At 46.4% G+C, this 23,050-nt stretch overlaps 1 protein-coding gene across 1 annotated transcript in view; it reads left to right on the forward strand.

Moving 5' to 3' along the window:
* The window catches only part of LOC140719986 (E3 ubiquitin-protein ligase TRIM62-like), a 185,615-nt gene extending 169,284 nt beyond the window's left edge, over positions 1-16,331 (forward strand). Inside the window, exons 7-8 of the mRNA XM_073034898.1 lie at positions 1,550-1,727; positions 16,229-16,331. Coding sequence (XP_072890999.1) covers positions 1,550-1,727; positions 16,229-16,331 — 281 coding nt within the window. The remainder of the gene's footprint in view (positions 1-1,549; positions 1,728-16,228) is intronic.
* Positions 16,332-23,050: the final 6,719 nt, after the last annotated feature.

Consider the following 23,050-nt stretch of genomic DNA (forward strand, 5'->3'; position numbering starts at 1 on the left):
TAGTACGAGAGAGCATGACTTAAGCATTGAAGGGTGACAATTCAGAACGGAGATGCGAAGAAATTTTTTTAGCCAGAGGGTGGTGAATCTGTGAATTTCTTGCGGCAGTGGAAGCCAAGTCATTGGGTGTATTTAAGACAGAGATTGATAGGTATGTGAGTAGCCAGGGCATCAAAGGTCATGGTGAGAAGGTGGGGGAGTGGGAATAAATGGGAGAATGGATCAGCTCATGATAAAATGGCGGAGCAGATTCGACGGGCCGAATGGCCGGCTTCTGCTGCTTTGTCTTATGGTCTTATTTGAATGCACCAGTATACGGAATAAGGATCTTGTAGCACAGGTAGAGTTTAGCAGGTACGACTTTGGTCGAAGGAATAAAGACATAGACATTTCTGTAAACAGGGCGAAAATTTAAAAATCAGAGGTGCAAAGGGACATGGGTGTCCTTGTGCAGGATTCCCTGAAGGTTAACTTGCAGTTTGTGTCAGTGGTAAGATTGTCAAACTCAATGTTTGCTTTCATTTCGAGAGGATTAGAGTGCAAGAGCAAGGATGTAATGCTGAGGTTTTATAAGGCATTGATCAGACCACACTTGGAGTATTGTGAGCAGTTTTGGATCCCTTCTATTGGAAAACATGTACTGGCATTGGAGGGGGTCCAAAAGAATCAGAAGAATGATTCCGGGAATGAAAGAGTTAACATATGAGGAGTGTTTGACGGTTCTGGGCCTGTACTCACGGGAGTTTAGAAGAATGGCTGATTTATTATCCCTCTCAACCCTATTCTCCCGCCTCCTCCCCATAACTTTTGAGACTGACTAATCAAGAACTTTACTTATTAACTTCTGCTTTAAAAATCAAACAGGAGAAAATCTGCAGATGCTGGTAATCCAAGCTACACAGGTCCTGATGAAGGGTCTCGCCAGATCTCTCTGACACCTGTCTGGAGAGAGTTGATGTTGGGAGGATGTGGGTGGGTCGAGAAGGGCAAGCACAGCCTCTGACCATAGGGATGTCCATTTAGGACAGAGATGAGGAGGAATTCCTTTATCCACAGGATAGTAAATCTGCCACAGGCAACTGTGGAGGCCAAATAATTAAGTATATTTAAAGCAGAGTAACACACACAAATTGTTGGGGGAACAGCAGGCCGCGAAGTTTCTACGGAAAAGAGTAAACAGTCCACGGTTCAGACTGAAACACTTCATCAAGACCTGTGTTGCTTAAGGGTTCCTGCAAATTCATCCCCTGTCCTAATGAGGGGCTGCGGGGGATGGGGTTGTGGGAAAGGGGACAAAGTCATCCTCATCTCCCATCTTTGCCCCCTCTAGCTTCTCATTACGTCTACACACACAGTTCACCCACGGGCTTTCCAACCCCTCCCCCTCCTGGTTCAATCTGCCATTCATCTCTCCCCGACTGGTTCCCACTATCACCTCCTTTACTGTCTCAAACCATCACACTGCCCCACTTCACACTCACAAATAAATGTGAACATTGTATGATGGGCCTGTTCCTGTGCTGTACTGCTCTATGTTCTCTGTTCCCAGTTTCGAAGAATGAGAGATCTCATGGAAACACAAAATTCTTTCAGGGGTCAACAGGCAGGAGTGAGGGAGGATGTTTCCCCTGTCTGAGGAGTCAAGGGCCAGGGGTCTCTCTGCTCTCCGTCCAGCGGAAAACCCCTGGGGAGACATTAGTTGTCCATCTGCTTTTGTCGAGTCAAAGGTTCGTGTCGGCAACCCGACCGCGCCTGAGGCCCAGCGGCCTTTCCCCCGATCCCCGGGGCCCCGCTGTCCGAGTCTCCCCCTGATCCCCGGGGCCCCACTGTCCGAGTCTCCCCCCGATCCCCGGGGCCGCGCTGCCCGTCTCCCCCCGATTTCCGGGGCCGCGCTGCCCGAGTCTCCCCCCGATCCCCGGGGCCGCGCTGCCCGAGTCTCCCCCCGATCCCCGGGGCCCCGCTGCCTGAGTCTCCCCCCGATCCCCGGGGCCCCGCTGCCCGAGTCTCCCCCCGATCCATGGGGCCGCGCTGACCGAGTCTCCCCCCCGATCCCCGGGGCCGCGCTGTCCGAGTCTCCCCCCGATCCCCGGGGCCTTGCTGCCCGAGTCTCCCCCCGATCCCCGGGGCCGTGCTGCCCGAGTCTCCCCCCGATCCCCGGGGACTCTCTAATTCTCTGCTTCTCCCCCCAGTCTCTGTCACCCTGGATGTGGAAACGGCGCATCCGTGTCTCGAGGTGTCTGAGGATCGGAAGAGTGTGAGATGGACCGGGACCCGGAGGAATCTCCCTGACACCGGGAAGAGATTCACACACTGGGAATGTGTACTGGGATCGGAGGGATTCACATTGTGGAGACATTACTGGGAGGTGGAGGTGACGGGGAATCGGTTCTGGTGTCTGGGAGTCGCCGCAGAGTCTGTGGAGAGGAAGGGAGGGGGCAGACTGAGTCCGGAGACCGGATTCTGGGTCATCGGGCAGTTTGATGATGTGTTACATCGGGATTGTGACGTGGACCGTGGTCTCACCTCCCCCGAGTCCTGTCTCGCTGCCGGTCCCATCCCCGGGAGGGTGGGAGTTTATCTCAGTTACAAGTCCGGGACAGTTTCATTTTACAACGCGGAGACCAAGTCCCATCTCCACACCTTCACTGGGAATAAATTCACGGGGAAACTTTATCCTTTCTTCGCGACTGCAGGTGAAAACCAGTGGCTGAGAATCTGCTCCGGTTCCACTCCGGGTCTGTAAACGGGTCGGGTCCCGGGACCGGCGTCAGGAGTAAAGTCCCTGTAAATATAAATGTGCGGAGAGTGCAGCTAAATACGTGGCTAAGGAGATGGTGCAGGAGGGAGGGCTTCATGTTTCTGGACAATTGGGCTTTGTTCCCGGGAAGGTAGGGCCTGTTCCGACGGGACGGTTTGCCCCTGAACTGCAGGGGGACTAACATTCTTGCGGGTAGATTTGCCAGTGCTGCTCCGGGGGATTTAATCTAGATTTGCAGAGGGAGGGGAACCAGGGTGTTAGAGCAGATAGTGAGGTGGAGGAGGATAAGGAACATGAGAGGACTGCGTGTATAGACGGAAATGAAAAAAAAGCTTTATGCATGATAGAAATATTCTCAGTTACATCTATTTCAATGCAAGGAGTATTGTAGGTAAAACAGATGAGTTTAGGGCGTGGGTTGACACGTGGGATTACGACATTACTGCTATCAGTGAGACTTGGTGGCAGGAGGGGCAGAACTGGCAGCTTAATGTTCCGGTAAAATTGGAGAAGGGCCCATTTTGTGGAAATGAAAAAGGATCTAGGAAGAGTGGATTGGGAAAAGTTTTTTTTTCTGGCAAGGATGTGTTCAGTAAGTTCAAAGGTGAAATTTTGAGAGTGCAGAGTTTGAACGTTCCTGCCAGGATTAAAGGCAAAGTTAACAGGCATAGGGAACCTTGGTTTTCAAGGGATATTGTCGATCTGGTTAAGAAAAAGGGAGAAGTGTATAGCAGGTAGAGGCAACAAAGAACAAATGAGGTACTTGAAGAGTATAGAAAATGTAAGAAAATACTAAAGAAGGAAATTAGGAAGGCAAAAAGACATGAAGTTGCTTTGGCAGATAATGTGAAGGCAAATCCAAAGGATTTCTACAAATATACTCACAGTAAATGGATAGTTTAGGGACAGAATTGTTCCCTAGATGATCAGAGTGTGGAGCCTCACGAGATGGGGGAGATCTTAAACAGTTTTTTTTTGCATCAGTATAACTCAGGAAACTGGCATAGTGTATATGGAAGGAAGGGAAACAAGCAGTAGCGTCATGGAACATTTGTAGATTAAAGAGGAGGAGGTGCTTGCTGCCTTACAGTGAATAAAGGTAGATAAATCCCCCAGGTCTGACTTGATATTTTCTCGGACCCTGAGAGAGACTAGAGTACAAATTGCAGGGGCCCTGACAGAAATATTTAAAATGTCCTCAGCTACCTGTGCAGTGCCGGAGGATTGGAGGGTAGCTCATGTTGTTCCATTGTTTAAAAAAGGCTCCAATAGTAAACCAGGTAATTACAGGCCAGTGAGCCTGACATCAGTAGTAGGTAAGTTATTGGAAGGTGTTCTGAGAGATCGGATATACAAGTATTTGGACAGCCAAGGGCTGATTAAGGATAGTCAGTATGGCTTTGTGCATGGTAGGTCGTGTTTAATGAATGTTGTCGAGTTTTTCGAGGAGGTGACCAAGAAAGTAGATGAAGGAAAGGCTGTGGATGTTGTCTGCATGAACTTTAGTAAGGCCTTTGACAAGGTCCCACATGGGAGGTTAGTTTAGAAGGTTCAGACACTAGGTATCCATGGAGAGGTTGGAAACTGGATTCGAAATTGGCTGTGTGGGAGAAGACAGAGAGTGGTAGTGGATGATTGCTTCTCATACTGGAGGCCTGTGACTAGTGGTGTACCTCAGGGATCTGTGCTGGGACCATTGTTGTTGTCTATATCAATGATATAGATGTGGTCAATTGGATCAGCAAGTTTGCTGATGACACCAAGATTGGAGGCGTTGTGGACAGCGAGGAAGGCTTTCAAAGCTTGCCGAGGGATCTGGACCAACTGGAAAAATGGGCCAGAAAATGGCAGATGGAATATAATGCAGACAAGCGTGAGGTGTTACATTTTGGAAGGACAAACCAAGGTAGGACTTACACAGTGAATGGTACGGCACTGAGGTGTGCGGGGGAACAAAGGGATCTGGGAGTTCAGGTACATAATTCCCTGAAAGTGGCGTCACAGGTAGACAGGGTTGTAAAGAAGGCCTTTGGCATCCTGGCATTCATAAATCAAAGTACTGAGTATAGGAGTTGGGATGTTATGCTGAGGTTGTATAAGGCATTGGTGAGGCCAAATTTGGAGTATTATTTGCAGTTCTGGTCACCTAACTATAGGAAGGAGATCAGTAAGAATGAAAGAGTGCAGAGATTTACTAGGATATTGCCGGATCTTCAGGAGTTGAGTTACAGGGAAAGATTGAACAGGTTAGGACTTTATTCTTTGGAGCATAGAAGAATGAGGGGGGATTTGATAGAGGTTTACAAAATTATGAGGGGTATAGACAGTAAATGTGAGTAGGTTCTTTCCACTTAGATTAGGAAAGATGAAAACGGGAGGACATGGCTTTAGGGTTAAAGGGGAAAGGTTTAGGGGGAACATGAGGAGGAACTTCTTCACTCAGAGAGTGGTGGGAGTGTGGAACGAGCTGCCATCTGACATGGTAAATGCGGGCTCACTCTTCAGTTTTAAGAATAAATTGGATAGGTACATTGATGGGAGAGGTTTGGAGGGTTACGGACTGGGTGCAGGTCAATGGGACGAGTGGAATAAAGTTTCCGCACAGACTAGAAGCGCCAAATGGCCTGTTTTCTGTGCTGTAGTGTTCTATGGTTCTGTGGAGTGAAATAAACACGAGATGAGAATTACCGATCGATTAATTTTAACTCGTTCACCGCATCTGTCAACCGAACAGAAACAGCAGCTGCGGGCGGCGGGCCCTGGGTCCTAAAGTCCACCCGTAATGAGACAGGTTAAATGGGACAAGTGGGGGCGGTGCTGACCGGAAAAGACAGTGAAGATTGTTCATTAAGTTCATCTGCAATTTCTTTGTCCCCCATTACTACTTCACCAGCATCATTTTCCAGTGGTCCAGTATCAACTCTCATCTCCCTTTCACTCTTCATGTAACTGAAAACTAAACCTTTCGTATCCTGATTTATATTATTGGCCAGTTTGCCCTCATATTTCATCTTTACCATTCTTCTGGCTTTTTCCATTGCCTTTTGTTGGATTTTAAGAGCATCCCAATAATCCAACATCCCACTCACCTTTGCTACCTTATACTTAGGTTTAACACAATTATTACATGCCTTTTCCAGCTCAAACTGTGAATTAATTTAAAGTCAGTCCCATAATTTAATAAAGTTTTTATCTGAAAACTATCTACCCTCGCAAAGATTGTACTGAACACTGCATTTGATTTTTCTTCAGCCTTGTACGCTTCACATTGAAATAGAATGTCTTTCGACAGTTTCATAATGACAAAATGTACACAACACAGAATGAAGTTTTCCATTTAGATACAAGGCATAATTAAGCATAGTGTGGACATTTCTATGTCATGTCAATATCATTCCTTCCCTTGTTTTAAGCCCTTCTTCTATAAACCCAACAGGTCTATATCCACAGCGTAATATTTAACAGCTTTTGGTGCTAAACAGTCAACCCCATCATTTCCCTCAACAGTGTGATGTGAAGGCCCATAATGTGCAGACATATAAATCAAACTTTATATATGAAATACCGTTTGAGGAGTTTCCAACAGTCAATCTGACCTACTGCCAGAATGACCTGTTTAAGACTCATCAAAACCGAAATGTATTCTGAGCAAATTATAAGGACCAATTTCCTCCACCCTCTGTAAGCCTAAACTGTTGGCAAAGAATTCTGCTTTCTATGCTGATAAATGACTATAAGTCATTTCTTTATCATTACCTCCAATTCAGGCACACAAAAACAGCCACACCAACATCCCCAGTTAACTTTTCTTTTGATTGGTCTGTAAAAATGTTTACTGTAGGATAATAACTTTCATTAATATACTGATGAACCAACAGACTCTCAGGCAGAACCAAATTCGATCATGTAACCTAAAATCAACTGAAGCCATGGGAAAAAACAAGATGGGGTTACAGAGAAAGCTACAGTGGGACATATTGTATTATTGTATCATATTCCAAGCGTGGTAAGAACCCAGCCACCCAAAACAAAAAACACTCTTCTTGTGATGTCCCCAACCGTCCTCCAGAACACCTTTAACAGGATGATCGTTTCCTTGCCCCCGCAAATTAATCCAGTATGTTGACATCAACTTGAACCTCTGTTACTTTGAGGGCAATTGTCCCATTGCAATCAGTAAAGCCAAAACAGGAGACAACATCACTACACTGGAAAACAATCTTAAAGTCTGTAATTGTAACACATACAAACATTTTTAATTTCAAGATGAAGCTGATCCATAAGCCACACAGACATAATCAAGAACAGATCAAATTAAACAAATATAATTGGTCAACAAAGATATTCATGTTGCACCCAAGGATACCCACATAGATGTCTGAGGAGATTTAAAGCTCCTTTACATTTATCAATTATTTTACTGATAGGTGCTTCCATGTCAGCTTATTATCCATCCACATACTGAGAAATCTTACCACTGACACTTCCTCAAGATATTACTCATATAATTTAAAATCTAGTGCAAGTCTATTAATGCTGTTTGTAAACCACGTAATGTGTTTTAACGACTGAAAGCTTAAAATCCTCATCAATCTGCCCACTGTTTGACCTATTAATTGTAAATTGCAATTAATACCTCTATAATCTATAAAGCTACGTCATCTGTATATTGTGATTTACCCAGGGTATCCCACTTCCCCATCTCAGAGAAAATATCATTAATCATAATATTAAATAATGAAGGGCTACAAATACTGCCTTATGGGATCCCATTCTCTATCTCATAGAAACACAAACATAACATGCCGACCGGTACTTGGACAGTCCATCCAAAAAAAACTCAGAAAAATTATACAATGTCCCCCTCACTCCTAATTTAATCAAAAGTCCTTTCTTCCATATCATTTCCCTTTTCAGTATCAAGAAATACTGCTATTACAACATCTTTATTTAATTGTGCTTTCTGAATATCATCTTCCAAACCTAAAACTGAACCTAATGTCATTTCACCCTTCCAAAATCCACTCTAATAAAACACTTTATCACCACTCTTTCCAAAATATAACTCAAGCGCTTGATTACCATACATTCCATAAGTTTACATAAATGAGACATTCACGATATCGGCGCTTAACTAGAAGGATCAAATGGGGATCTGCCAGGTTTTAGAATAGGCACTACTATTTCCATTTTCCACAATTCAAACATTTAATATTTTCACAAAAGAGAATTATGTACAATTACAATTTGAAATATCACGCTTTCCTGGGGACACCTGACCTGCATTATTAATAGACTTGTTAAATTCATACAAAGAAATCTCTCCATCAGTGATAGTATCATTGCTACAGCTGACTTCCAGCACATCAGGGTATTCACTGAAAAACATATCCCTACATTGTTTAACTTCTTCACTTATATTATCCTGATTGTGAATCTCAGCAAATGGCCCAGCCAGTAACACAACCTTCCCTGTTTCAGTACCAATAATTTTGCCCTCATTAATCAACTCTGGAATATTATGATCCCCACAAATCCCCCCATTTTATAAATCATATCCCAAACAATTCCAGGTTTGATATCCCTTCCAATATTATCTCCATATAACCTCCAGTAAATCACCTCCTTCCTCACCACGGCCTTTGCCCTTTTATTGTTAATAATGTAACTCGGAGACTGATGCACCATCACATAAAAACTCACATTTCTCCCAATTTGCTTCCTGTCCTGTTATAAATCCAAATCCTCACTCATAAAGACAGGAAGGCTGACTGACGTTCACATAAACTAATCACCCTCTGAGTTACCATTTGAGCGACAGGCACTGTAGCCAATGACATCAGGGGTCAGTGTAAAGTCTATGCAACGATAGGCTGGAGGAAATCGGCCCATGATCAGCCCCTCCTCTTCCGCTCCATCGCCATGGCGGAGCTCAGCGATTTGCTTCTGTCGGTGTCGCCGGCCTCGGCGCCCACAAGGACGGGTGTGATTCCCCTTCGCGCCTCGGTGGGTCTGTTTCGGTGACGTCTGTGGTGGCTGACGAAACATGCTTTGACAGGGAGCGAGCGAGGACAATGACTACAACTCCCAGAAGGCCCCACTGATGACATTGCGGTGTTGATTAGGGGTAAGGTATCAAAGCAAAATGGAGGAAACTGTAATGCATTATGTTTTCTGTACTGTGTCGTGCCTTCAATGAACAATTAAATTAAAAGAGAGATTCCAGCGAGAAACAGATAGAACATAGAACAATACAGCACAGCACAGGCCCTTCGGCCCACAATTTTGTGCCGACCCTTAAAATCTGCCTCCCTAAGCTTAAATTACTCCAGATACCTGTCTAGTAGTCTCTTAAATTTCACTTGTGTATCTGCCTCCACCACTGACTCGGTCAGTGCATTCCAGGCACCAACCACTCTCTGAGTATAAAATCTTCCTCTAATATCCCCCTTGAACTTCCCTCACCTTACCTTAAAGCCATGTCCTCTTGTATTGAGCAGTGGTGCCCTGGGGAAGAGGCGCTGGCTATCTATCTATTCCCCTTAATATCAACTACACCTCTATCATTTCTCCTCTCATCCTCCTTCTCTCCAGAGAGTAAAGCCCTAGCTCCCTTAATCTCTGATCATAATCCATACTCTCTAAACCAGGCAGCATTCTGGTAAATCTCCTCTGTACCCTTTCCAATGCTTCCACATCCTTCCTATACTGAGGCAACCAGAACTGGACACAGTACTCCAAGTGTGGCCTAACCAGAGTTTTATAAAGCTGCATCATTACATCGCGACTCTTAAACTCTATCCCTCGACTTATGAAAGCTAACAGCCCATAAGCTTTCTTATCTACTCTGTTTACCAGTGAGGCAACTTTCAGGGATCTGTGGACATGTAGCCCCAGATCCCTTTGCTTCTCCACACTTCCAAGTATCCTGCCATTTACTTTGTACTCTGCCTTGGAGTTTGTCCTTCCAAAGTGTACCACCTCACACTTCTCCAGGTTGAACTCTATCTGCCACTTCTCAGCCCACTCCTGCATCCTATCAATGTCTCTCTGCAATCTTTGACAATCCTCTACACTGTCTACAACACCACCAACCTTTGTATCTTCTGCGAACTTGCCAACCCATCCTTCTACCCCCACATCCAGGTCATTAATAAAAATCACGAAAGGTATTGGTCCCAGAACTGATCCTTGTGGAACGCCACTAGTCACAACCCTGCATTCCAAATGTACTCCCTCCACCACAACTCTCTGCTTTCTGCAGGCAAACCAAGAGTGAATCCACCCAAAGGCTTGGGAAAGGCTTTTTCCCAAGACTGAAATGACTCACAAGTGAAGTGTTGCCTCAGCTGTTTGGGGCCCTGAATGGTGGTAAGAGAGGAGGTGTAGGGACAGGTGTAGCACTTACGCTTGCAGTGATAAGTACCCGGTGGGAGATTTGTGGGGAGGGACGTGTGGACCAGGCAGTCGCGGAGGGAACGATCACTGCGAAAAGCAGAGAGGCTTAGAGAGGGAAAGATGTGCTTAGTGGTGGGGTCCTGTTGAAGGTGGCGGAGGATAAATATGCTGGATCCGGAGGCTGGTGGGGAGGTCGGTGAGGACGAGGGGAACACGGTCCCTGTTGTGGTGACGGGAGGATGGGCTGAGGGCCGGAATGCATCCGGTGCTCCCGGTGTGGCCATCCACACCGCGATGCCATTAGCCCAGGAGTCAGTGTGGATGTGGATTGGTCCGGTGGTGTTTTGGAGGGGGAGGGCTACTGCTGCCAGCTCGGCAAGTTGACTGGAACCCCCCTCCCTCTCTGTGGTTAAATTTTACCCGTGACGGGATGAAGTGCTGCCGCTGTCCACAATGGTTTCCCCCTTTCCAGCGGCTGGAGCCGTCTGTGAACCAGGCGTGCTGTTTGTCGTCGGGGTCGAGGGAATTCGAAGGGTTGAGCCCAACACGCTGAGGAGGGTTGTACCTTGGGGATGTCCGGGGCAGGGTCCTCGGACTGGGGGAAAGCCATGACTTGTTCATGGAGGCGGCTGACCCCTTCAGGACCGGGTTCAGCCCGCTCCGCAATGTAGCTTCCACTTGACAATGGAGGACGGCCCTCTCTGTGGGAGGAATCAGGGGACTTGACCCATCGCATTATGGGGAGGTGGGGGCGGAGGACGACAGGGTCGAGGCCTGTTTGGTGTTCTGTGTCGAAGGAAGAATAGGGAATAAGTGAAGAATAAGGACCAGTGTGTTGTGGAAGAGGGATTCCGGAGAAAGGGGAGTACAACAGTGTCACTCCACTCTTCAGGAAGCGAGAGAGGCAGAGGGAAGGAAACTAAAGGCCAGCTGGTCTGACCTCAGTGTTTGGGAAAATGTTGGATTCGATTATTAAGGATGATGTCTCAGGGTTCTTTGGGCAAATGATAAAAAGGGCCGGAGTCAGCATAGTTTCCTGACAAATCTGTTGAAATTCATTGAAGAAATAACAAGCGGGATAGACAAAGGACAATCGGTTGATGTTGTGTACTTTGAATTTCAGGCCTTTGAAAAGGTGGCAGACATGAGGCTGTTTAACAAGCTACGAGCCCATGATATTACAGAAAGAGTCCAGCACAGATAAAGCAGTGGCTGATTGACAGGAGGCAGAACGTGTGAATAAATGGAGCGTTTTCTGTCTAGCTGCAGATGTCCAATGAGATTCCACAGGGGTCTGTGATGGGACCGATTATTCTCTGCTATATGGCGATGTCTTGGATGATGTATTTGATAGCTTTGTTGCAAAATCTGCAGAGGACATGAACAGAGATGGAGGGAAAGGTAGTTCTGAGGACGTAGAGAGGCCACAGAAGGAGCTGGACAGATTAGGATTGGAAACGGCAGATGGAATACAGAGCATTCATTTCATGAGGACTAAAAGGTAAAAGCAAGGACGAAATGCTGGAACATTAAAAAGCTCTGGTGAGGCCTCACTTGTAGTATTTTGATCAGGTTTGAGCTCCTTGTCTTAGAAAGGATGTGCTGAATCTCCAGGGGGTTCAGAGGAGGTGCACGAAAATGGTTCCAGTATTCAATAGGTTGTCATATCACCAGTGATGTCTCTGGGCCAGAATTCAGAAAAATAAGGGGTGAACTCGTTGAAGGAGGAGCCTTGATAGAGTGGATGTGGGCAGGATTTTTCCTGTGATTGGTGGGTCTAAGACCGGATGAGCCATAACAGAGGGCATCCTGTTAGAACGGAAATGAGGAGGAGTTTCTTTAGCCAGAGTGGAGAATCTATGGGATTCTTTGCCACAGGCAACGGTGGAGGCCGAGTCTCTCTGTACATTTACTACAGAAGGTCATATATTACTGATTGTTCAGGGTGTGAAAGGATACGGGGAGAAGACAGGAGATTGGGTCTGGGATGAAACTGAATCAACCAGGATGATATGGTGATATGTTAAAGCAGAGTCGATGGGCCGAATGTCCTAATCTGCTCCTGCACCTTATGGTCTTATGGACTATCTGCATTTTGAACACTTCTGTCTCTTTGGGATGTGTATATCCTGCGCTTTCTGAATTGCTTCCCGAAATTCCACCCATTCTTGTTTTGCTCTGCTTGTTATCGGTGCCAAAGGTCTTTTCCAATCACATTTGGCCAGCTCCTCTCTCACGCCTCTGCAGTTTCCTTCATTCCACTGCAACACTGCATCTACGTTGGGCTTCCCCTTCTCAAATTGCAAATTCAATCCCGATTCATTGCATCACACCCTATCCAGAATAGCAGATTCCTTAGTGCAGTGGTCCCCAGCCATCAAGCCGCAAGGCATGTTCTACCGGGCTGCGAGCTACTCTCTGAAGCCACCTCACAGGCATTCTAGAAATTCTCCCTCGGGGCATCCAGCACCAACCAGGTTTTCTCAATCTATTTGTGAACTGAAATCCCACATGACTATTGTAACGTTGACCTGCTGACTTGCATTTTCTATCTCCCGTTGTAGTTTGTAGACTACATCCTTACTACTGTTTGGGGGTCTGCACATACCTTCCACCAGGGTTTTCTTTGCACTTGCAGTTCCTTAGCTCTACCCATAACGAGTCAGCACCTTCCGACCCTATGGCAGCTCTTTCTGATGGTTTGATTTTATTATGTTTACCAACAGGGCCACGCTTTCCGTGATGCCCAGAACCTCACGTATGCCAGTTTGTAGCTCTTCCTCCACGTCAGTTTGTAGATTCTGTGCGTCTTTTCCAGTGCAACTCATCCTGTCGACTGCCAGGTTGCCCTTTCAGCCTATCACTGCACCCACTCGCTCATTCCACTCTTACCCTCTTCAACCTACTTACCCGCACTCTCCCATTCTCCCCCTATAGTCTACCCTTTGTCTCTTAACATCTCTCTCCCTCACTCTCTTTCTCTCCTCACCACTGTCACATCTGTCCTTCGCCACGGAGAGAGGGGAAAAAGTTAGACGCAGATGGAGAGGGAGTAGTGAAAGTGACCGAGTCAGCAATTGATTGTATCGGCATTGGCTTCGTTCAGTGACCCCAGCTCCGCCCTGTTCCCAGACTGCATATCCTTCCCTCCGTCCGTGCCTTTATAGTACACTGAGAGTGGGAGAGAAAGAGAGAGAGAGAGAGAGAGAGAGAGAGAGAGAGAGAGAGTGGTGAGAGACAGAGAAAGGGAGAGAGAGAGACAGAGAGAAGGAGAGAGACAGAGTGTGAGAGAGAGACAGAGAGAGGGGAGAGAGGCAAAGGAAGAGAGGGAGACAGAGAGAGGAACAGAGAGTGAGAGAGAGACAGATAGAGAGAGGGAGAGTGAGAGACAGAGAGAGAGGGAGACAGACAGAGAAAGAGGGTGGGGAGAGAGAGACAGAGAAACAGAAAGACAGGGAGGGAGAGTGAGAGACAGAGAGAGAGGGAGAGACAGAGAGACAGGCAGAAAGAGGGAGAGAGAGAGAGAGGGAGACAGAGAGAGGGAGAGATGGAGAAAGGGAAAGAGACAGACAGGCACAGAGAGAGGAACAGAGAGAGAGAGGGAGACAGAGACAGAGAGGGTGGGGAGAGAGTGAGACAGGGAGGGAGAGAGAGACAGAGAGAGAGGGAGAGCGACAGAGAGACAGAGAGGGACAGACAGAGAGAGAGAGAGGGAGATGGAAAGAGAGGCAGACAGAGGGAGAGAGACAGAGACAGAAAGAGAGAGAGAAACAGAGAGTGAGAGAGAGACAGACAGAGGGAGAGATGGAGAGAGGGAAAGAGGCAGAGAGAGAGGAACAAAGAGAGATAGACAGCCAGAATGAGGGTGGGGAGAGAGTGAGAGGGAGAGACAGAGAGAGAGGCAGGCAGAGGGAGAGAGACAGACAGAAAGAGAGAGAGAAACAGAGAGTGAGAGAGAGACAGAGGGAGAGATGGAGAGTGGGAAAGAGGCAGAGAGAGAGGAACAGAGAGAGAGGGAGAGACAGAGGGAAAGAGAGGGTGGGGAGAGAGTGAGCGAGAGAGGGGCAGAGAGAGAGAGACAGAGAGGGAGAGAGAGACAGACAGAGAAAGAGAGAGAGGGAGAGAGACAGAGAGAGGGAGAGGGAGAGGGAGTGAGAGATTGAGAGAGAGTGAAAGGGAGAGGGAGACAGACAGAGAGGGGAAGAGAGAGAGGGTGTGGAGAGAGTGAGAGACAGACAGAGAGAGAAAGAGATAGTGAGTGAGAGAGAGGCAGAGAGTGTGATGGAGAGAGCGTGAGAGGGAGACAGAGAGGGGAGGGAGAGGGAGAGTGAGAGAGAGAGAGTGAGAGGGAGAGAGAAAGAGAGAGAGTGAGACAGAGAAAGAGAGAGGAGGGGGGCGGATAGGGAGAGGGAGATGGAGAGAGTGAAATTCCTTTCTTGTCTGGTTCCATTTAGTCCTGTTTCTCCATCTTCCCGGTATCTCCTGCTTCTCAACTTCCCCCGAGCTCTTTACCCGTTCTATCTCTCCTCCTTCTACACACTTACTTCTCACCGCATCTCATCATCCCTTAGTCTCCCTCCTCCCCACCCCCTCCATTTCACCAACACAATAGAGCTGGTTACTGACAACAGGAAGTCAGCCGGGGCGATACAGACATTCCTGTTTACATCAACGGCAGAGGATAAGGGGGTTGAGAGCTCCAATCTCCTGAGAGTGAACACCACTAACAGCCTGTCCTTGTCCAGTCACAAGGACACTATCGCCAAGAAAGCTCACCGGCATCTCTGCTTCTGTGAGAGGCTGAAGAAAAGCAGCGCCTCCTGGACGACCATCATCTATTTTTACAGAACACATCCTGTGCGGAAACACAGGATTGTCAGGATTGTCTGTTGTCACGGCAACAGCACTGGCCCCCACCGGAAACATTTCAGAGAGTTGTGAACAAGTTCAGTACATCATGGAAACTGTGGACACTGTTTACACATCTCTCTGCCTCGATAAAACAGTCCACGTTATCAAAGACCCCACACACGTCGAACATTCTGACTTCCTGAGAGATGGACCACTAACTTCACAATCTCCCTAATGCAGTGTTGTGATTAATTGGTCTGTATGATTCGTTAAGTTAATTAATTGTCCCCCTACATTTCGCTAACCCGCACTCCCAGTCTCGAGGTGATGAATTGATCTTTATGGACGGGATGCGAATCAAAATTTATCACTGTACCTTGATTCATTGAAAGCAAATGTCCCAATTTACGCTCATCTCTCCTCTCCTTTTCTCTCTGCCCCCTCTCTCATTCTCTCTGCCTGTCACTCTCTCTCTTTCTCTCTGTGTGTCTCTCTCTCCCGTTCTCTTTCCCTTCTCTCTACCCCTCTCCTTTCCCTTTTTCCCCCTCTCTTACGTCCTCACTGACCCTCTCTCTCCCCACTTCTCCACACCCCTCCGCCGCCTATTCTGCAGCACACTAAACGGAAACAAACAGGCCTCTCCCAGAAACCACAAGCCTTTATCTTCTGAGAAAACATTGAATCTTTCCAACCGACGAGAAATTATACAGCATCTGTAATCCACTGAGTGTGTAAAACCGTCATCACAGTGCGGGGTGGGGGAGGGGTACTGGTCTGGACGGGTGGGTGGCGGAGACAGCAAGCTACAGGAAAAGGGGTATTGGGGAGGAAACGAGAGGCAAGCGAAAGGTTAGGCATAAACGGAGTAAGCGACAATAAGGGAAAGATGCAGGTTAGTGACCGTGTAGGGAAGAATGTTTGGAGGAAAGAGTGGGAGGGTGCAAAAGAGTACGGATGAGGAAAAGAGGAGATAGAGAATTGTAAATGTTTAGAGAGCGAGTGAGAGAGAGACGGAGATAAGAAAGTTAAGGGGGAGAGAGAGAGGGAGAAAGGGGGAGAGAGAGAGGGAGAAAGGGGGAGAGAGAGGACTGTGGAGAAGAGTAGAGTACCGGGGCAGGTAAACATCATCTTTGAACTGTCCCACACTCACCTTGAAATCACATCCTCTGGTAATTGAGATATTCACCTGGTGAACAAACGATGTCGGTTCTCTTCTCTCAGATCTCTACTCAGCCTCAGTCTGCCTCTGGTCTCCCCTCAGCCCCCATCGCTACAGAGGAAACAACTGAAGCCTGTCCAACCTTACATTCCCTCTAATCCATGAGGCAAACCCTCCATTTCCAGAACATTAACTCTCACCCGATCCTCCCTCCGCCGTAACAGGGTTAGAGTTCCTCCTGTTGTCAACCAACGACCAGCGGTTCTGTGGTGGCGATAGAGTCACCCGGATGGTGAGATTTGTCCAGGTGCCAGGGACAGGGATGACTCCGATCAGGTCCCTGGCATTCTAAAGGGGGACGGCGAGCAACCAGACTTGTTGGTAAATATTGGCACCAATGACAGGTAAAAAATGTCAGCAGGCCCTGAAAAGATATTTTCTGAGTTAGGTGAGGGGTTTGGGAACCGATGTGCTACCACCTAGGATCAGTTAGTTTGTTTGTAAACAGAGACAGTATGTTGTGAGACTGTTGTGATAGAGGGTGAAGAGAGGCACCGAGGGAAGAAGGAAGATGGAGGGTAAGAACGTGAGCAGCGATAGAGGGTGGGGAGGCAGAGAGGGAGAACAATTTTATGTGAAATTTGAGCAAACGAGAGAAGGTGAGCAGGAGAGCGGGAACAGGGGTGGGATAGAGAGGGAGGGAAGGAGAGAGGGAGAAAGGAAGGAGTGGACCAGCGTGGAGGTGGAAGAGATGGAGAGGGCTGGAGTGGAGGAGAGTGTTGGAGTGATTGTGAGAGTAACAGAGGGGAGAGGTTTGTGTGTGTGTGAGAGGAGAGTGTGATTAAGGGGGAGAGAGAGAGAGACTGCACTGAACAGTCCGGGTGAGAGAGGGACAGAGGGAGTGAGAGCGGATGGGAGAGATGGGTAAGAATGGAGGAAGGGAGAGAGGTGCAGGAAATGGGAAAAGAAAGGGACAGAGATGAGAAGGTGTAACGGAGAACAACACGCACAAAATGCTGGAGGAACTCAGCAGGTCAGGCAACCTCTATGGAAAATAATAAAGAGTGGACGTGTTGGACCGAGATCAGCAAAATCAGAGGATTCGATCAGTGGGGAGTGGGAACTTTCCGAGGATGCTGCGGGATTGTTTGTTGGATTACAGTAAGTGAGAAGTACAATATATAATGAAAAACACAATCTCAAGTCTAAAACAAAGAGTGAAAAAATTGATGAAGGAACAAGTGATACGAACAATCTACTCAACAAGTGTAAATAGAGCACAGAATCATTGATCTTAGAGAGGGGGTGTAGAAGGGGAGATGGGGGAGAGGGGGTGAGGGTGAGAGTGGGGGAGACTGGAGAGGGGTGGAGAAAGGGGAAAAGGGAAGGGGAGAGGGAGGGAAGAGGGATGAGAGTGAAAGAAAGAGAATGTGGGGAGAGAGGGTTCAAGAGTAGGAGAATGGGGTATACTGGGGAGGAAAGAGTGAGGCAGACAGTTGGGAGAGAGTGGGAAGTGTGCGGAGAGGGTGTGGAAGAGGGGAGGAGAGTGTGAGAGAGAGAGTTGAGAAAGTTGAGGGAGGGGAGGGAGAGAGAGAAGAGAATGGTAAGGAGTGAAAGTGAGGTTTGTAGGCAAGAGAGTGGGGAGGGGGAGGGACAGAAATGGATGGGTATGGAGTGGGAGGTGCCTCACCTCATCTTGCCCTGATGACGGATGCTGCTTTTCCTTTTGCTAAGGCAGAGGTTGATGGACTTTCGATCGGTCAGGGCATGAAAGGATACGCGTCGAAGTCAGGAAAATGGGGCTGAGAGGAAAAATGGATTTACCATGATGAAGTGGCAGAGCAGTTTTGATGGGCCAAATGGCCTAATTCTGCTTCTGTCTCTCATGGTCTTGTGGTCCAAGAGCAGCCTCTCATTCAATGAGAGCAAGAGCAATGAACTGATTATGGACTTTGGAGGAGGAAACAGGAACCCATGAGCCAATCCTCATCGGGGCCACAGTGTTAACATTTCAGAGGATCTGTCCCGAGCCCAGGACACAAGTGCAATTACAAGAAAGCAGGAACTGTCTGTCCTCAGTAGTATGGCCCAGCACATCACGGGTAAAACTCTCCTCACAACTGAGCACATCTCTGCGGAGTGCTGTCGCAGGAAATCAGCATCCATCATCAAGGACCCCCACCACCCAGGCCATGCTCTCTTCTCAATGCTGCCATCAGGAAGAAGGTGCATGAGCCTCAGGAGCCTCAACCCCAGGTTCAGGAACAGTTATTACACTCAACCAACAGGTCCTGCTTTCTTTTACAATATTTTTATTCAGAAGAAAAAAAAAGATTTACAGAGTGCAACACATAGATACATCTCAACATAACTTGTGTACATTCATATATTGTAATAAAATTGATCAAAATGTTATAGCATAACACATAAAGGTATACCACTCTGTAATCAAACATTTAAAGATAGGTCATACATCATAAAAGAAATGTTTTATATATATATATAAAAGTCAACCCCCTACCAACTACCAAAGAAAAAAGCTGATGGATGACAATGGATAATTAGAAAAAAAAACATATTCACTTAAGAAGAGAAGATAAAAATATACATAAAAGTCTGTGCAGTGTTAAACTTTATAAATTGGAAAAGTAATTTAGGAAAGGTCCCCAAATATCATAAAAAGATTGTTTCGAATTTAAGACTGAGCAGCGGATCTTTTCTAAATTTAAATACGACATAATACCACGTAGCCATTGAAGATGTGTAGGAGGGGTTGACTCCTTCAATTTAAGCAAGATTGCTCTTCTTGCTAAAAGAGAGGTAAAAACTAAAACCTGTATGTTAGGAGTATTTAAAGTAATATCTTCATTTGCAATCATATCAAACAAGGCAGTAAGGGGATTTGGGTCAAATTGGACCCTAAAAAGTTGAGAGAAGGTATGAAATACTTCCCGCCAAAACTTTTCAATTGTAGGGCAAAACCAAAACATATGAATTAAAGAGGCATCAGCAGAGTTGTATTTATTACAAAGTGAAGAAACATTCAGGTAAAAACTGGAGAGCTTCTGTTTAGAAATCCAAGCTCTATGAAACACGAGAAAAAGAGAATCACGAGCACAGAAAGATGATTTATTAACCCGCTTAAGAATTTTATTCCATCTATCATCAGAAATCTGACAATTTAGGTCATCCTCCCAAGCTTTTTTTATTTTATCTAAAAAGTCTTGTCTAGAATTAATCAACAAGTTATAGATACCGGTAATAGAACCATTAACAAAAGGTTTTAAATTTAAAAGATCGTCCAGTAAATTTTTATCAGGACCTATAGGAAAAGTAGTTAATTGGAAACATAGAAAATCTCTAATTTGAAGCTATCTGTAAAAATGTGATTTTGGGAGTGCAAATTTATTTGACAATTGGTCAAATGATGCAAGAGATCCTGAGATAAGCAAGTTCCAAAAACACTTAACACCTAGTTCATCCCAATCCTTAAAGACTTTGTCAGTTATGGAAGGGATAAAAAAAAATAATTAAGGAGAATGGGACATGATAATGAAAAATTCACTAATCCAAAAAATTTTCTAAATTGAGACCAGATCCTTAAACTTTGCTATTCCCACAACCAATGGACACAATCAACAGCTCTTCATCTCATGTTCTTGATGTTTATTTCTGGGTTATTTATTAGTTTTACTTCTTTTGTATTTGAATTTTGTTGTTTTTTGCACATGGTAGTTTTGTTTGTCCTGTTGGGGGCGATCTTTCACTCATCTTATAATGGTTCTTGAGTTCACTGAATTTACAATATAATCAAATCCCAGGATTATACATGGTGATGTGCCTATACTTTGATAATAAATTTACTTTGCACATTTTAAATTGTACGTTTCAATTTGTAAATAACTCTGAAACACAAGAACGGGTTGTGAGCTCAGTCTGCTGGGTAAATTATTTTGTTCTGATCTGAATGGTCGGGCCAACACTGTGACCCGTCTTTCGAGGCACACCAATTACTGGAAATATTCCTGAACTGAACTGGAAAGCCTCAAATACTCTGTCTCTCTGCTCAAGCGTGCGAACACACACACACACACACACACACACACACACACGTTTCAAAACATCGACAATCATACCAGTACCCAAAAATGCCAGGGTGACCTGACTCAACGACTGTCGCCCAGTGACGCTCACTACTGTGATGAAGTGCTTTGAGGGGCTGGTCATGACTAGAATCACCTCCTGTCTGTGCGCAGGGACCCACTGCAATTTGCCAATTGCTACAATCTGTCAACAATTCTCACTGGCTCACACTCGGCCTTTGATCACCTGGACAATAGCAATACACAAGTCAGGCTGCTGATTACAGCTCAGCGTCCAACACAATCAGACCCTCAATTGTAATCAACAAGCTCCAAAACCTGGGCCTCTGTACCTCCTTCTGCAACTGGATCCTCACCAGGAGACCACAGTCTGTGTGGATCAGAAATAACATCTCCTCCTTGCTGACAATCAACACTGGCACACCTCAACGATGCGTGCTCAGCCCACTGCTCTACTCTCTCTACACCACGTCTGTGTGTCTAGGCTCATCTATAAACTTGCCGATGACACAACTATTGTTGCTGGAATTTCAGATGGTGACGAGGAGGAGTACAGGAGTGAGATAGATCAGCAAGTTGAGTGGTGTCACAGCAACAACCTTGCACTCAACATCATGAAGACAAAGGAATTGATTGTGGATTCAGGAAGGGGAAGTCGAGGGAACACACACCAGTCCTCATTGTGGGATCAGAAGTGAAAAGGGTGAGCAGTTTCCATTTCCTGCCTGTCAGCATCTCTGAGGAACTGTCCTGGGCCCAACATAGTGATGCAGTTACAATGAAGGCACAACATCGGCTATATTTCATTCGGAGATTGAGGGGAATCGGTCTGTCACTAAAGACACTTGCAAATTTCTACAGATGTACTGTGGAGAGCATTCTAACTGGTTGCATCACTGCCTGGTGTGGAGAGGCCACTGCACAGGATCAGAAAATTCTGCAGAAAGTTGTAAACTCAGCCAGTTCCTTCATGGGCACTGGACTCCACAGCATCCAGGACACATTCAAAAGATGATGCCACAAAAAGGTGGCATCCATCATTAAGGACCCCCATCACCCAGGACATGCCTTCGTCTCATTGCTACCGTCAAGGAGGATGTACAGGGGCCTGGAGACAGACTCACTGGTTCAGGAACAGCTTCTTCCCCACCATCAGATTTCTGAATGGACAATGTGCCGATAAACACTTCCTCAGAATTTCCCCTCACTTTTTGCACGACATTTTAAATATAATTTTACACATACTAATTGTAATCTGTAGTTTTTATTACTAAATATTGCAATCTACTGCTGACAAATTTCACAACATACGCCAGTGATATTAAACCTGATTCTGATACACAAACACACACAGCTGGGCTCAGACATACAACACTCCCACATTCCTCCCTGTGTGACACCCTGCTTGCTCCGTGGCCCCCGGTATGAAGCTCAAACTGTTGCAACACCTGCCCTTCAAATTCATGGCTGAGGCTGTGTTGTGTCTGTTCACTGTTTGAGTTCGATATTAAATGAAGAGCATTGAATGGGAAGGAAGGTTTGAATAGAAGAATAAAGATATCCTCTGAAGGTATATGGGGTCCTGGTGAGAGCGTACATGGAACACTGTGTACAGGTCTGGTCTCCCTCCCGGAGCCAGCCTGTGGGATGAAGGGAATGAAGAGATTTCCCAGATTGATTTAGGAGGTGAGGTAGTGTCCTCGGAGAGATTATACTGACCAGACCTGTCTCAAAATTATAGAAATAAAAGGCCGTCTGACTGAGACAGACACAGTCTCACAGGGTATTGACAGAGTAGAGGCAGGAATGATGTTTCCTTTAGCTGCGGTGAGGAACCGGGGTCACAGAATCCGAGTTCACCTCAGCAGGACTGAGATGAGGAGAAATTTCCTCACCCAGAGGGCAGTGAATCTTTGGAATTTTCTCCACAAGGTTTCTAAATTCGAAAGACAAATTTTGGGGCTCTGCGATACTGGGAACGTTGCGCGAAAGTGGCGATGAGGTCAAAGATCAGGCATGTTCTGAGTGAAAGGCAGAACAGACACAAAAGGGCCGAATGGCCTGCTCCAGTTTCCTTTTTCTAAAGTCCGAGTTTACCTTTGCGCCTGGTTCTCCCTTGGCCTTCAGCCTGTCCTTTTGCACAGGGGAGCGCTCACAGCACCGGAGTCCCATCGGCAGCCGCTGCGGGCCAGCTCCCGTATCCCAGCAGCAGGAGACAGGACTGGGAGGAAACTCCGGACAATAGGCCCTGATCCACGGCGGGGAAAGACCGGGCACCCTCTGTGTGGCTGAAACATCTCACGGAATCTCCGCCCGAATCTTCACCTCCGCCATCGGAAGGATTCAAAACACCGGCCGCTGTTGCAGCCTTTACCCGGGGAGCTGCTCCCAATCTCGGGTCTCTCACCGGGTCCACTCGTTCCCGATTCCAACCTTCGGTCCGCCCACTGACACACCTCAGCCAATGGAGGCAGGATTCTCCCAGCGGTGTTCTCTGATTGGCTGCGAGTGTGTCCGAGGGCGGGCTGCTACCGGAAGATGGAGATGTCAGTCACTGTTTGTTCTCAGAATCAAAGCAAGTTCCCCGAGTCTCAAAGTTCAAAGTAAATTTTATTATTTTTTAATTTTTTTTAAATTTTTATTAAGCACAAACAAAAACAAAAACACTAAGCATATGCTAACAAAGCCAGGGAATCACACAAAAGCAGGAACAAATATATAACTATTAACTTTAAATATACAAATAAACAAGGAAATCCTCTCTAAATATTGTTGGACAGA

This window comes from Hemitrygon akajei, unplaced genomic scaffold, assembly GCF_048418815.1.
Source record: "Hemitrygon akajei unplaced genomic scaffold, sHemAka1.3 Scf000034, whole genome shotgun sequence".
NCBI classification, from domain to species: domain Eukaryota; kingdom Metazoa; phylum Chordata; class Chondrichthyes; order Myliobatiformes; family Dasyatidae; genus Hemitrygon; species Hemitrygon akajei.